The 16,303-nt window shown below is 39.2% G+C and overlaps 1 protein-coding gene across 4 annotated transcripts in view; it reads right to left on the reverse strand.

Moving 5' to 3' along the window:
• Positions 1 to 16,303, reverse strand: part of ITGAV (integrin subunit alpha V) — a 99,822-nt gene that overhangs the window by 55,177 nt on the left and 28,342 nt on the right. For all 4 annotated transcript variants that reach the window (XM_040643102.1, XM_040643110.1, XM_040643096.1 and 1 more), the window contains exons 3-4: positions 3,287 to 3,378; positions 363 to 477 (exon numbers count right to left, since the gene is read on the reverse strand). In XM_040643102.1, coding sequence (XP_040499036.1) covers positions 363 to 477; positions 3,287 to 3,378 — 207 coding nt within the window. The remainder of the gene's footprint in view (positions 1 to 362; positions 478 to 3,286; positions 3,379 to 16,303) is intronic.

Here is a 16,303-nt window from a genome sequence, read left to right on the forward strand (position 1 = left end):
CAAAGGAGGAAAATTCCAACTCAGAGTCCTGAGCTCAATGTTTCACCTTCCTTAAACTCTGGCTCTTTAAGACTTTTTTTTTTTTTACATTTAACATCATTATTAATATAAAGCTCTAGTTCTTAAACTTTGGTATGCATTAAATTGCCTTGTAGAGTTTCCTCAAAAGGAAGGTCCCCGGGCCTGACGTAGACCTACTGCAACAAAATGTTCAATCCTAGGGAGTCCCACATCTATGTTAGAGAAGGAATGGAGCATCTTTTGACTCCACACAATATGTCTATAATTTTTAATACACACGTTTTTAACAAACTAGGCTTCCCAACCCTCTTTTAAAAGCTGGTACAACTTCCTATACATACTCGATCTGCATGGAGCATACTCCACAGTCTTCGTTCCATCCTGAAGGAAGCATGTTCCAACGGGCTCTCTTTCCTGTTTCATTTCAGTCCTCCAGTGGTACAGTGGGGCACAGGCCTGAAATCAAAGGGGATGGTCCACAGCATAAAAATTCCCAGAAAAAATTAGTGTTTCAGACAATCGATACTACTCCAGAATTCAGAAACACTTCCTAAGCATTAATAAAAGTTAATCGAACCCATCTTATACCAAGAACTCCTTACCACAATGGTGCATACAGATTTAAAAAGTACCTCTCTCACATTTTTTTTTCAAAATAGTTAGCAAAACTATTTCCTGTAGCACTTTTCTTGATGTTATGCACTAAGCTGATGGTCACAGATCAAATCAACATTTTAACTAAATAGCATTCTCATGCATGTAGAATATACCCCTAAATTACAAAGCAAATAATTTATTAAGAAAAAAATAGAAGACTTTGCAGTGCTTATTTTACCTGCTTTCCAAATAAATTATGACCTTTTTGTTTTCAGAGTTACAGATTTTACCACCATGTACAAGCAGTGGAATAATGCATATTTTAATAACACAGTAATTTACCAAAATGTAACAATTTAATTTGTTGGAAAAAGGTTCAATTAACTTTCTGTAATACTTTTTTTTTTAAAGATTTTATTTATTTATTCGACAGAGATAGAGACAGCCAGCGAGAGAGGGAACACAAGCAGGGGGAGTGGGAGAGGAAGAAGCAGGCTCATAGCGGAGGAGCCTGATGTGGGGCTCGATCCCATAACGCCGGGATCACGCCCTGAGCCGAAGGCAGACGCTTAACCGCTGTGCCACCCAGGCGCCCCTCTGTAATACTTTTTTGAAGCAAAACACTAACACAAACACTGCAGACATCAATAGCAGGTTATTTTATATTTACCCTGAAAAAAGTGAAAGATGATTACTGCTACTTTTCTAAATGTATTTGATGCTTCATGTACAAGGATTATTTGCTCCTTCTGCTTATTTTTGCTTCTTTGCTTTCTGCCTAGAGTGCCCGCACTCTCAACCCCATCCTTCATGTCCAACTGGACACATCCTTTAAAGCTCCTTTGAAATTTCAGCTCCTAAACAAATTCTTTCCTAATGCCCCACAATCAGATTTTAAAAAACAGTAATAAGTACAATGCAGATAATTAAAACAGGGAAGGGCTTTCTAAGGAAATGAAATTAAAGCTGAAATCAGAATGACAAGGAACTAGCCAAGTGAAAATCAACAAGATGAGCACAACATAGGCAGAGGGAACAAAAACACTAAGATACTAACTGCAGTGACTTGCCACGTGGAAGGAATAAAGACCAGTGTAGCTAAAGCATGTGAGGTGGAGTGAGATGATGCCAGAGAGACAAGAGCCAGTGACCTGATTATGGAGACACTCATAAGCCAGAAGAAGCAGGATTTGTCTTCTGAGAGTGATGGAAAACCACCTGACTGTTTTAATCAAGCAGATGACATGCTCTGATTCACTCTGGTCCTCCTATGGAGAACGGACTGTAGATGCGGCAGGAGAGGAAGCAGAAAGAGGAGGAGAGCCACTGTAGTAACCCAAGCGGGTAATGATGGTGGCTTGATACCAGGTGGAAATAGTGCAGTTGATGATTTATTGATGGATGTGGGATATATTCTGGAAGCAAAACTGATAGGGCTTACTGGTGGATGGGGTAGAGAGCCATGCCTCTAAACAAGCTGGGGAAGTTTTATATGAAAACAGTTATCTGTGTGTGTGTGTGTGTGTGTGTGTGTGTGTGTGTGTGTTTGTTTAGAGCACAAGCAGGGGGAGAGGCAGAGGGAGAAGCAGGCTCCCCGCTGAGCAGGAAGCCTGATGCAGAGCCCGATTTTAGGACCCCAGGACCATGACCTGAGCCGAAGGCAGGTGCCCAATCGACTGAGCCACCCAGTGCCCCTGTGTTTTTTCCTTTTTTGATAGCAGGTAATAAGAGTTCTATTTTGGCCACATTCATTTTGAGTAATATAGGAGATATCCAAATGGAAATTCTACATAGCTAGTTTGGAAATATGACTCTGAAAATCCAAGGAGAATTAAGAGCTAGAGAGATAGATTTGGGGATTATAACACATGATTTTATTTACAGGCATGAGACAGGATAGGAACAGCCAGGTAAAAGGTACAGATAGAGAAGATGGGGGTCCAGAACACAGCCTAGGGACAACCCAACATTTAGAGACTGAGCAGAAGAGGAGACTGCAAGGAGCAGGCAAGGAAATGGGAGAAAACCAGGAAAATACAATGTTCCAGAAGCCAAGGGAAGAAAAGCATTTCAGAAAGAATGGGCTAACTGACCTTGCTGAATGGTGCTGACAGGACAAGAATCATAAGAACAAGTACCAGTGATTTCAGTGACCAAATAGCCAAGGGTAACTTTGGCCATGCCTACCTGAGCCTGACTGCAGTAGTTGGGAAGAAAATGTGAAGAAAGTAGAGATGGTGACTGTAGAAAACACTTTCAAAACGTTGCTGAAAAGAGGAGCAAAGTAATGAGGCACAGCAGTGGGGAAGAGGTAAAGGGAAGGCTGTTGTATTTTGAAAGAGAAGAGGTACTGGTGTGTTTGATTAATGATAGGCCCACTAGTCCAAAACCTGGCTGGATAGAAACATACTGACAGGAAGTACCCACAGGGGCAGGAGAAAGGAACAAGGTAGGAATGAAGGCAGAAAGTAGCAGAATTCAAGTCTGTGAAGGGCAGGATTGGTGGGATCCTTAGATAGGATGGCCTTTGGTCAGAGCTATCTTATCTCATCATGCACTGTGCTCCCCAAACACAAGAGTTTTATTATCAGCTTTCAAACATAAATTCTCCTATGTTTCCACATAAATTGGCTAAGCTCACCTACAAGGAAATAACCAAAAGACTTACCAAAATTTTATCCTGTTTTGATCTCACAGATGCTCCAAACCACTGGTGAGACTTAAACTCCAAAGGATCATCCTTGGCATAATCTCTATTGCCTAAGAACAATATTGTGAGGGGTGAGAAACAAAATATATATTCTTAGTATAACAGAGTTTATTTCAATCCAACCAGGTGTACAAACAGTGTGCCTTTCATTAATCAAATACCACATTAGCTATTTTTCTCATATACTTTATGAATGTCAGGAACTTTCAACTAATCAAAAAATAAAACACAGGATGACTAGAAGTGTCTCAGGGTTGTTATTAATCCCTATTAACTATTATAATGCAGATGTGAAAAAGTAATACTAAGTAAAGCTTCCCAACTGCTAAAGTATAGGATAATTAACTATTAAACAAATACTTATAATTACCTACTATACTCCCACAAGTTCTGTGATATAAAGAAATTTATGAAAACAAAAGGCTACTGCCAGAATGCCTGGGTGGCTCAGTCAGTTAAGCGTCTGCCTTCAGCTCAGGTCACGATCCCAGGGTACTGGGATCAAGTTCCGTGTAGGGCTCCTTGCTCAGTGCAGAGCCTGCTTCTCCCTCTGCCTGATGCTACTACCCCTCCTTGTGCTCTCTCTTTCTCTGACAAATAAATAAATAAAATCTTAAAAAAAAAAAAAAAAAAGACGCTACTGCCTTTATAAAACACCAGTAGCAAAAGACTAAAGTAAAAGACTATGTGTGAATGACATTACAACACAGGAGTCAGAATCTAGAAGACATGATTTGGCTGGTGGGGAAAAGAATTAGATTTGGCACACTACATGCAAATATTTATTTTCAGTTTACATTATTGAGAAAATTATTCCCAATGTACCAGCCACTCATGTAAAGCACTGGAAAAAAGAATCGAAAAGAAAGGGAAGGAAAGGAAAGGAAAGGAAAGGAAAGGAAAGGAAAGGAAAGGAAAGGAAAGGAAAGGAAAGGAAAGGAAAAAATCCTGTCCATTGAAAAGCTGTTAAATTGGTCAAGGAAGAAATTATGGAAACATATCCATAAAGCATTTGGGGAAAGAGAGACCTTTTTTTTTTCTTTTTTTTTAGAGAGAAAGAGACTAATTAATTGGTTTTAAAGTCTAGTCTGTTCCTCTTAAAATCTATAATAATCATTCTTTATAAACATGTATTCCAAGGGGCACCTGGATGGCACAGTGGGTTGAGTGTCCAACTCTCGGTTTCAGCTCAGGTCATGATCTCAGGGTCCTGAGATGGAGCCCCATATCAGGCTCTGTGCTCAGCTTGGAGTCTGCTTGAGATTCTCTCTCCCTCCCCTCTGTTCCTACCCCCAGTCACATGTGCACTCTCTCAATCTAAAATAAATAAATAAATCTAAAAAAAAAAAAAAAACCAACCCAACATATATTTCAAGAACTATATCAGACAAATACAGCAGACAAGGGTCAATTTTAAGACTGCCAGCCAATGTGTAAAAATCATCAAAAGGCTTATGTTAAATCCATTCCCTAAATCTCACTCATCTAAGGTAGTGCTATGGTTATTCAGTTCCATTCTGAAGACTTAAGACCAACTGAAGTTATAAATAATTAATGAGAATTTCAATAACACCAGCTGTCTTACAGACAAGGTAAAGGGTATAACACTGTTCACTATACTATTCTTTTACCTTTTTATTTTTTTTAGATTTACTTATTTGAGAGAGAGAGAGAAAGCATGAGAGAAAGAGAGGGAGCAGATAAGCAGCAGGGAGGGGCAGACGGAGAGGGAGAAGGAGCCTCCCCACTAGGCAGGGAGCCCAATGTGGGACTCGATCCCAGGACCCCGGGATCATGACCTGGGCCAAAGGCAGATGCTTAACTGACTGAGCCACCCAGGAGCCCCCCCTTTATCATTATTATGAAAAAATTTTCTTTAATGTGTCAATCTCCAAAAGTCTCTATCTATGGTCTTTTTTTTTTAAGTGAAATTTGGGGTTTTCTTTGGAAATAAAGCACGACTGAAGTATATAGCCTAGCACAGCTTGAGAAATACACATTCTGCTATTTCCAAAAGGGCCTGACCAACAATTACCAAGAAGCTTAGCCTCTGGACGAAATGGGATCCAACTGATAATTTTCAATGATTTAAATCATAAAATTCATGGGTACAAGTTACTTAATAAGATTTTTTTTATTCCACTGCAAGCTAACTGTTCTCTTACTGTGTTCCGGACTTGCTATTCTATGCCTAACTACAAAGGAAATGAAGGCATTTACCCCTTACATTAATGAGGGAGGAGAAATACAGCTTGACTGTGAAACAGCTGGTGCTTGGAAAGATTCACTTCCACTCATTGTCCCCTGAGACCATAGATAAAGTCAGGTAATCTTAGCCCAAGGGAACTGAGTTTATGAGCTAATAATGCATGTGAACGAAAAGTGCAACATTCTCAGAACTGCTATTTCCTCCTTCTGCTCTCATTTAAAACAAAGCCTTTTCAGCAAGACCCTAAGGATGTCCAAGCAGAAACAAAGCTTTTCTCTATTAGAAGAAATCTTTGCCTGTACCACATCAGAAGGGTTCAAATTAAGGCTCCATGTATTTCCTTATAAGCTCTACAACTGCCAATTTCAAAAACAAAATGATGCAAAACTAATATCACTATATTCTTTATTTGGGGAGGGGAGGGTGTCTTTATTTTTTATTATTTTTATTTTTTATTTAAATAAAATTAATTAACATATAAAATATTATTAATTTCAGAGGTAGAGGTCAGTGATTCATCAGACTAATATAATACCCGGTGCTCATTACATTACCTGCCCTCCTTAATGCCAATCACACAGTTGCCCCATCCCTCCACCACCCTCCCCTCCAACAACCCTGTTTGTTTCCTATGATTAAGAGTCTCTTATGGTTTATCTCCCTCTCTGATTTCACCTTGTTTTATTTCTTCCTCTCTTCCCCTATGTTCCTCTGCCTTGTTTCTTAAATTCCACACACAAGTGAGATATGATTAATGGTCTTTCTCTGATTGACTTATTTCGCTTAGCATAATACCCTCTAGTTTCATCCCCGTCGTTACAAATGGCAAGATTTCATTTGTTTTGATGCCTGAGTAGTATTCCATTGTACACATATACCACATCTTCTTTATCCATTAATCTGTCCATTGGCATCGGGGCTCTTTCCACAGTCTGGCTATTTTGGACTTTGCTGCTATAAAACGCTGGGGTGCAGGTGCCCCTACAGATCACTTCATTTGCATCTTCGGGGTAGATACTAGTAGTGCTATTGTTGGGTCAGATGGTAGCTCTATTTTCAACTTTTTGAGGAACCGCCATACTGTTTTCCAGAGTGGCTGCACAGCTTGCATTCCCACCAACAGTGCAGGACGATTCCCCTTTCTCCACATCCTCACCAACACCTATCATTCCCTGACTTGTTAATTTTAGCCATTCTGACAGGTGTGAGGTGGTATCTCACTGTGGGTTTTGATCTGTATTTCCCTGATGTCGAGTGATTTGGAGCACTTTTTCATGTGTCTGTTGGCCATTTGGATGTCTTCTTTGCAGAAATGTCTGTTCGCGTCTGCTGCCCATTTCTTGATCAGATTACTTGTTCTTTGGGTACTAGCCCTTTATCTGGAAGACATTTGCAAGTGTCTCTTCCCATTCAGTTAGTTGTCTTTTGGTTTTGTCAACTGCTTCCTTTATTGTGCAAAAGTTTTAATCTTGATCAAGTCCCAATAGTTCATTTTTGTCTTTGTTTCCCTTGCCTTTGGAGACGAGTCTAGCAAGAAGTTGCTGTGGCCGAGGTCACAGAGGTTGCTGCCTGTGTTCTCCTCTAGGATTTTGATGGATTCCTATCTCACACTGAGGTCGTTCATCCATTTTGAGTCTCTTTGTGTGTACGCTGTAAGGAAAATGGTCCAGTTTCATTCTTCTGTATGTGGTTTTCCAATTTTCCCAACACGATTTGTTGAAGAGACTATCTTTTTTCCATTGGATGTTCTTTCTTGCTTTGTCAAAGATTAATTGACCACAGAGTTGAGAGTCCATTTCTGGGTTCGCTATTCTGTTCCATTGATCTAGATGTCTGTTTTTGTGCCAGTACCATACAGTCTTACTGATTACACCTTTGTAATAGAGCTTGAAGTCTGGGATTGTGATGCCACAAGCTTTGGTTATCTTTTTCAACATTCCCTTGGCTATTCAGGGTCTTTTCTGATTCCATACAAATTTTAGGATTATTTGCTCAAGCTCTGTGAAAACAATTGATGGTACTTTAATAGGGATTGCATTGAATGTGTAGATTGCACTAGGTAGCTTAGACATTTTAACAATGTTTGTTCTTCCAATCTATGAGCATGGAACATTTTTCCAATTCATTGTGTCTCCCTCAATTTTCTGTCATTTTTCTATATTTTTCTGAGTACAGATCCTTTGCCACTTTGGATAGGTTTATTTCTAGGTATCTTGTGGGTTTTGGTGCAATGTAAATGGGAGCAACTCCTTAAATTCTCTTTCTTCTGGCTCATTGTTAGTGTGTAGAAATGCAACTGATTTCTGTGCATTGATTCTATATCCTGACACTTTGCTGAATTCCTAAATGAGTTCTAGGAATTTGGAGGCAGAGACTTTTGGGTTTTCCACATACAGTATCATGTCATCTGCAAAGAGTGAGAGTTTGACTTCTTCTTCGCTAATGCAGATAGATGCTTTTTATTTCTTTTTGTTGTCTGATTGCTGAGGCTAGCACTTCCAGTACTATGTTGAACAACAGTGATGACAGTGGACATCCCTGCCATATTCCTGACCTTAGGGGAAAAGCTGTCAATTTTTCCCTATTGAGAATGATATTTGCTGTGCACTTTTCATATATGGCTTTTATGATACTGAGGTATGTTTCCTCTATCTCTACACTGTGAACAGTTTTGATCAGGAAAGAATGCTGTACTTTGTCAAATGCTTTTTCTCCATCGATTGAGATAATCATATGGTTCTTGTCCTTTCTTTTATTTATGTAGTGTTCTTTTATTTATGTAAGTGTATCACACTAATTTGCAGATGTTGAACCACCCTTGAAGCCCAGAAATAAATCCCACTTGGTTGTGGTGTATAATCCTTTTAATGTACTGTTGGATCCTATTGGCTAGCATCTTGGTGACAATTTTTGCATCCATGTTCATCAGGGATATTGGTCTGTATTCTCCTTTTTGCTGGAGTCCTGGTCTGGCTTTGGGACCATGGAAATGTTGGTCTCATAGAAAGAGTTTGGAAGTTTCCTTCCATTTCTGTTGTTTGGTAGAATTCCCCTGGGAAGCCATCTGGCCCTGGACTCTTGTTTGTTGGAAGATTTTTGATCACTGCTTCAATTTCCTTGCTGGTTATGGATCTGTTCAAGTGTTCTATTTCTTCCTGTTTCCGTTTTGGTAGTTAATACATCTCTAAGAATTCATCCATTTCTTCCAGATTGCCTAATTTGTTGGCATATATTTGCTCATAATATGTTCTTATAATTGTATTTCTTTGGTGTTGGTTGTGATCTCTTCCATTCATGACTTTATTTATTTGGGTCCTTTCTCTTTTCTCTTTATAAGTCTGGCCAGGAGTTTATCGATCTTATTAATTCTTTCAAAGAACCAGCTCCCAGTTTCATTGATCTGTTCTACTGTTCTTCTGATTTTTATTTCATTGATTTCTGCTCTAACCTTTATTAATTCTCTACTGCTGCTGGGTTTAGGCTTATTTGCTGTTCTTTCTCCAGCTCCCTTAGGTATAAGGTTAGGTTGTATATTTCAGACCTTTCCTGTTTCTTGAGAAAGGCTTGTATTGCTATATACTTGCCTCTTAGGACCACCTCTGCTGCATCCCAAAGGTTTTGAACAGTGTTTCCATTTTCCTTTGTTTCCATTTTTTTTAATTCCATAATTTTTAAAACTCTTCTTTAATTTCCTAGTTGACCCATTCATTCTTTAATAGGATGCTCTTTAGCCTCCATGTATTTGAGTTCTTTCCAAATTTCCTCTTGTGATTGAGTTCAATTTCAAAGCACTGTGGCCTGAAAATACACAGAGAATGATTCCAAACTTTTGGTACCAGTTGTGACCTAGTATGTGATGTATTCTGGAGAATGTTCCATGTGCATTCGAGGAGAATGTGTATTCTGTTGCTTTAGGATGGAATGCTCTGAATATATCTGTGAAGTCCATCTGGTCCAGTGTGTCATTCAAAGCCCTTTTTTCCTTGTTGATCTTCTGCTTAGATGATCTGTTCATTGCAGTAAGTGGAGTGTTAAATTTCCCTACTATTACTGTAATATTATCAATGTGTTTCTTTAATTCTGTTATTATTTGGTTTATATAATTAGCTGCTCCCATATTAGGAGCATAAAGATTTATAATTGTTAGATCTTATTGGACAGACCCTTTAAAATATGATTTAGTGTCCTTCCTCAATTCTTATTACAGTCTTTGGTGTAAAATCTAATTTGTCTGATACAAGGATTGGTACCCCAGCATTCTTTTGATGTCCATTAGCATGATAAATGGTTCTCCATCCCCTCACTTTCAAAGTGGAGGTGTCTTTGGGTCTAAAATGCATCTCTTGCAGACAGCATATGGATGGGTCTTGCTTATTTGTTCAATCTGATACCCTGTGTCTTTTGATTGGGGCATTTAGCCCAACTACATTCAGAGTAACTACTGACAAATACAAATTTAGTGCCATTGTATTTTCTGTAAAGTCACTGTTTCTATGTATTGTCTTTGTTCCTTTCTGGTCTATGTTACTTTTGGGCTCTCTCTTCACTTAGAGGATCCCCATTAATATTTCTTGCCAGGCTGGTTTAGTGATCACAAATTCTTCTAATTTCTGTTTGTCCTGGAGGCTTTTTACCTCTCCTCCTATTTTGAATGACATCCCTCCTCGATAAAGTATCCTTGGCTGCATCTTTTTCTCATTTAGCACCCTGAATATATCATGCCAGTCCTTTCTGGCCTTCCAGGTCTCTGTGGATAGGTCTGCTGCCAGTCTAATGTTTCTACCCTTGTAGATTGAGGTTAAGGTTGTCCTGAGCTAGGACTTTCTCTTTGTCTCTGAAATTTGCAAGCTTCACTATTATATGTCAAGGTGTTGACCTATTTTTATTGACCTTGAGGGTGGTTCTCTGTGCCTCCTGGACTTGAATGCCTGCTTCCTTCCCCAGATCAGGAAAGTTCTCAGCTACAGTTTGCTCCAATATACCTTCTGCCTCTCTCTCTTTCGTCTTCTTCTGGGATCCCAGTTATTCTAGTATTGTTTCACTTTATGGTATCACTTATCTCTCAAATTCACCCCTCATGATCTAGTAGTTGTTTATCTCTCTTTTTCTCAGCTTCTTTATTCGCCATCGTTTTGTCTTCTATATCACTAATTCCTGTCTCATTTATCCTCGTTAGAGCCTCCATTTTTTATTGCATCTCAATAGCCTTTTTTATTTTGACTTGATTAGATTTTAGTTATTTTATTTCTCCAGAAATGTATTCTCTAGTGTCTTCTATGCTTTTTTCAAGCCCAGGTAGTATCTTTATAATCATTATTCTGAACTCTAGCTCTGACCTCTTACTTATATCCATACTGATTAGGTCCCTGCAGTAAGTACTGCCTCCTGTTCTCTTTTTAGCGGTGAGTTCTTCCATCTTATCGCTCTGTCCAGATAAGAATAGATGAACAAAAGAACAGAATACTAAAATGGCAACAATGACCCCAGAGAAATATATACTAAATCAGAAGAGACCCGAAAACAAAAAAAAAAATTTTTTTAATTAAAAAAAAGAGAGAGAATATAATCAGATAGGAGAACAGAACAGAGGAATACACTGGATCCTCTATGTATTTTGGTCTGTTTGTTAGAAGACTAGATCCAAAAATTGTAAAGAAAAACTTATATATGTACAAAAACAAAATTAAATACATTGAAAGGATAGAATGTAACTGTAAAACTGAAAATTAAAAGAAAAAAAAAAGAAGCAATGTAAACAGGCGGGTGAACAGAACAACGGAATACACTGGATCCTGTATGTATTTTAGTCTGTCAAAATTGTAAAGAAAGAAACACGCACACACACATGCACACACACATATATATATAAAATAAAACTCAATAAAAGGATAGACTATAACTGTAAAGATGAAAATTTAAAAAGACTTTTTAAAAAAGGAAGAAGAAGAAAAAGAAAAGAAAGAATATGATTAGTCAGGTGAAGAGAACAGAGCAAGACACTAGATTCTGGGTGTTTTTTGATCTGTTAAAAGAAACTGCATCCCAAAATTGTAAAGAAAGAAAAACTTATATAAATATAAAAATAAAATTAAATACAATGAAAGGATAGAATGTACGTGTAAAAATGAAAATTTAAAAAGATTTTTTAAAAAGTTGATAATATAAGAAATTGGTTGAAAAAGGAAAGAGGGAAAAAAATTAAAATTGAAAGACTAAAGAATTATAGGGGACAAAACCATAAATTCTATATACTATTTTTCCCTAGCACTGGAGTTTGCAGTTCTCTGTGATCAGAAACCTGGTCTTAGCTAGATGTTCTTGCTGATCTTCTGGGGGAGGGGCCTGTTGCACTGAATTCTCAGGTGTCTTTACCCTGGGTGGAACTGCATTGCCCTTGCCAGGGGCCAGGCCAAGTAAGCTGCTCCAGATTGCTCTATGTGGCTTTCGTTCCCTGAAGGCTTTCCATGCCCTTTAGAGGATGAGAATGAGAATGGCGACCTACCAATATCCAGCCCCAGACCTGAAAGCTCAAGGCCCCCACTACTCAGTGCGCCCTCAGGGAAAAGCAGGCAATCACTCCAGTCTCCCAGGTCTTCAACTTACACAGTGCTCACCCAGCCTGTGATGGAGTTTTCTGTCTCAGGCAGGGGACCGCACTTGAAGTCTCCAAACCCTGCAAACTCCTGCAGTGTGCATTCACACAGCTCTTCCCGGGGGAGGTAGGGGGGTCTCGCTGGGGTTCTGCCGCTTGCTGGGCCCCTGTTCAGAGTGGTCGCCCAACCGAGCAGTGGTTCCAGGTTTATGGCAACCCCAAGCTGAGAGCCCACTCCTGGGTTCACTGATCACAGCCAGCTTCCCTTCTCCGATGCCTGGGAACTCTGCTACACTCAGGCAACCCTCGTCTTCCTGTGACCCCAGGGATCCTGAGACCACATTGTCCCACCTAGGATTCTGCCCTGCTTTGCCACCTGAGTGCCTTTCAGGCAGGGACGTCCTTCAGCGGAACAGACTTTTAAAAGTTCTGATTTTGCACTCCATTGCTATATTACTTTCTGGTGCTGGTTTACAGGGGCTCCTTCCCCCCCCCTCCCGTTTATCTTCCCATATATCGCCTTGGATTCAGTTCTCCACACCTCCTACCTTGCAGAAAGTGGTTGCTTTTCTATTTGTAGAGTTGCAGCTATTTTTTTCTTAGATCTCTGGTTGAGTTCACAGGTATTCAGAATGATTTGATAGCTATCAAGCTGAATTCCTGGGACCAGACAAACTAAGGTCTCTTACTCCTCTCATCTTGGAGTATCCAAAATCACTATATTCTTGCCAATACAATTATTCTTGCCTACAAGACCTGATCCAGATTCTTCAAAGATGTCAATGTCAAGAAAAACAAAATAGTAAGGAAGATTAAAGATTAAAAGAGAATGAGACACAGTAACCCGATGGAATATATGATCTTTGAATCTTATGTCTAAAATTCTTTCAAAAGTTACAAAGAACTTTATTAGGATAATTGTGGAAATTTAAATATGGACTGCACAGTACATGATAGCATTATAATAATGACATGTTTCTAGACTGTGATAATAGTGTTGTGATTATGTAAGGGCAGATCCTAGTTCTTAGGAGATACATGCTCTGATGCTTAGGGGAAAAATGTTACCATATCTGCAGCAATGGTTGAATCTAGATGAAAGGTATATTGTTCATTGTATTACAGTTTCAAATTTTATGTAAGTTTAAAAATGTTAAAAATATAGCAACCAACAAGTACCCACTATATGTATTATAAGGCCCCAACAGAATATCTTTGATTTCTCTTTATTTGAACTCTTTATTGTATATACTCTGATTACAAAACATTACAAAACAAATTAAGACATAAAGCCACATGTAAGGACAAATCTAAATTCCACAATCCCCCATAAAGAAATGACCTCTGCTAATATTTTGGTGTTTATCCTAAAGACTTGTTTCATGAATACATGCATATCCTTTTACTTGTAGAATATACATTTTAAGCCAATATTCACAAAACATTAAAGTTACTATTATATATAAATGTACACACCTTTTCCCCCCTTAACAATACATCAATAAAGGTTGACCTACAGCATCATTTTCATTGTTGTATAGTAAGTACATCATTATATAGCTATATAGTAGTTTATTTAACCAATCCTTCTCTCTCTTAGTTTCATTTAAGAATATTTCTATTTTGATTTAAGAGACATACACATTCCCTTGGGCACATGGGTGGCTCAGTCGGTTAAGCCTCTGCCTTCGGCTCAGGTCATGATCCCAGGGTCCTGGGATCAAGCCCCACATCGGGGCTCCCTGCTCAGCGGGGAGTCTGCTTCTCCCTCTCCCTCTGCCCCTTGCCCCCACTTGTGCTCTCTGCTCTCGTGCTCTCTCTAATGAATATAATATTTAAAAAAAAAAAAAGAAAGAAAAAAATCTTCATATTCCCTTGAAGTCTTATGTACTTTCTCTTCAAATATTACATAAGAAGCACAGCATAGCACCATTTTTGGGGTTTGAGATGGACTAAATGATAAATTAACATGATAAACCCTCCAGAAAATGGGGAGTAATATATATTATTCTAATGCAGGAATTTTTTTCAAGGCTTCAACATATACTTATTTTTGTATGTGAGAGTTCCCTTACCCTCAGCCTCCAGTTCCTGAAACTAAGTCATGCACATTCTCACTTCCAAGTCCCTGCTCAATTTCCACCTGCCTTTGTAACCATGGGCTTCTAACCTGGAAAACCTTATTCCTTCCATTCTTGATAGAAACCCTGAAGTTGCAGTTGTCCTTTCATGACCCTGGCGCAAGATGAAATAGGAGTCTGACCCTGAGGGAAATATCTCCCTCCAAAGAGACAATCACAGCAACAAGCAATGATGGTGGAACAATGGCAGAGGAATGTGTGAAATGTTCTGGGAAGAGGGTGGCAGAGTACAAGGAAGAGAATGCTTTCTGGGCCAAGGGACAATCTGCGGCAAGAAATGAAAGAGCAGATATGACAGAATTTTTTAGAAAACTGTGAGTTGTTGGCTATGACTAAAGAGAAGGGTCAGGAGGGGCGTGGTTGTCCAGAGCTTTATTTATTGCCATGCTAAGAATGGGGTTCATGGGGTTTTTGAATTGCCCTCTATGCTAAGCAATTTTTCTTTAATTATATTCCTGGAAGGTGGAAGAGAAGTTTCCTCTTTCTTTAATATTATCCAGTTTTCCATTGAAAAACTATCTCTGAATTTTTTTTCTGAAGAAATAGACTCTTCTCTAAATTTGCATGTGGTGGCAACAGGATACTGCTCCACACGGTCAAGTAGCATGTGCTTCTCCATTGCTACCATGTTCTATTTCCTTTCTAGACAAGTATCAAAAACATTCGCTGCTATAATGATTATGATATCTGCCTTTGTGGGTAAGAGGTGTAGCTTAAGCTAGAAAATGTCATGGAAAAGAATTACAAATTTTACAACTTTTTATTTTCATCATCAAGTATTGTGGAACATGAAAACCCAAAGGTCTTTCCATTTGGCAAGCTTTTTCCAATTGCTTTTTATAAGAATGAAGGACTACCAGCCAAATGTGAGAAAACATCAAGCCATATGGGTTTTTTTGATACAAGAAAGTACATTTGAAAAACCTGGAGCCAGGGCACCTGGGTGGCTCAGTCGGTTGAAAGTCTACCTTTGGCTCAGGTCATGATCTCAGGGTCCTGGGATTGAGCCCTATGTCGGGCTCCCTGCTCATCGGGGAGCCTGCTTCTCCCTCTCCTTCGGGCCCCCTCACCAACCCCCGGTTTGTGCTCTCTCATGCATGTGCTCCCTCTCTCTCTCTAATAAATAAAATCTTTACAAAAAAGTGAGAGAAAAAGAAAAAAGAAAAAAAAAAGAAAAGCCTGGAGCTTTACTAGAACTGTCATATGCCCAAAAAACAGCCATGCCTTAAGTATCACATGATTAAATGTGTTTTCAATTACATTGCCAAACAAAAGAAGTAAAATCTATTTGGTTACAATGCATTGGCATACACTGGTATCCAAAATTTGGGCAAGAGTCAGGGCGCCTGGGTGGCTCAGTCAGTTAAACCTCTGCTCTCTGCCCAGGTCATGATCCTGGGGACCTGGGATCGAGTCCCTCTTTGGGAGTCCCGCATCAGGCTCCCTGCTCAGTAGGGAGCCTACTTCTCCCTCTTCCTTTGCCCCTCCCCCCTCTATCTCTCTCTCAAATAAATGAATAAAATCTCAAAAAAAAAAAAAAAGTAGGCAAGAGTCTTTAAGCAAATTCGTATTACCCATTGCTTTGAATGCTTTCAGTTTCAACAAGGTCACAACCTCAGACTACCAAATTTTCAAGAAGTTTCCTCAAAAGGAAGTTTTTCTTTACCAATCAGAACTTTTTTCCCAGAGACCAAGCCTTAAAATACTTGATTCAGGCAGCAGTTTCACTCAGAGGAAGTGTGAACAGAGGGGTGGGTGGGGAGAAAGAAAAGGAAAGTGTGCTCTCTGAACAAACTGACAAGAAGTTCATTCATAACCTGGCTGAATCTGGCAGCGATTCTGGGGCCTGAGTGAAGTAAATATTTTGAGTCACAGCCCTGAAGTCACCATTTCAAGTGACGCTGGAACCCCACAGGCTGCTCGGACCATGCCACCAACCTTGAAAGGGGAATTAGACACAGACAACTGCAGAAATTGCAGTGTTAGATGAAATGTCTCCTCAGGCAACAGTCAAGAAAGAATAAAAATTTTTT

The sequence above is a fragment of the Ursus maritimus genome, unplaced genomic scaffold, assembly GCF_017311325.1.
Source record: "Ursus maritimus isolate PB19 unplaced genomic scaffold, ASM1731132v1 scaffold_1, whole genome shotgun sequence".
Classification (NCBI taxonomy): domain Eukaryota; kingdom Metazoa; phylum Chordata; class Mammalia; order Carnivora; family Ursidae; genus Ursus; species Ursus maritimus.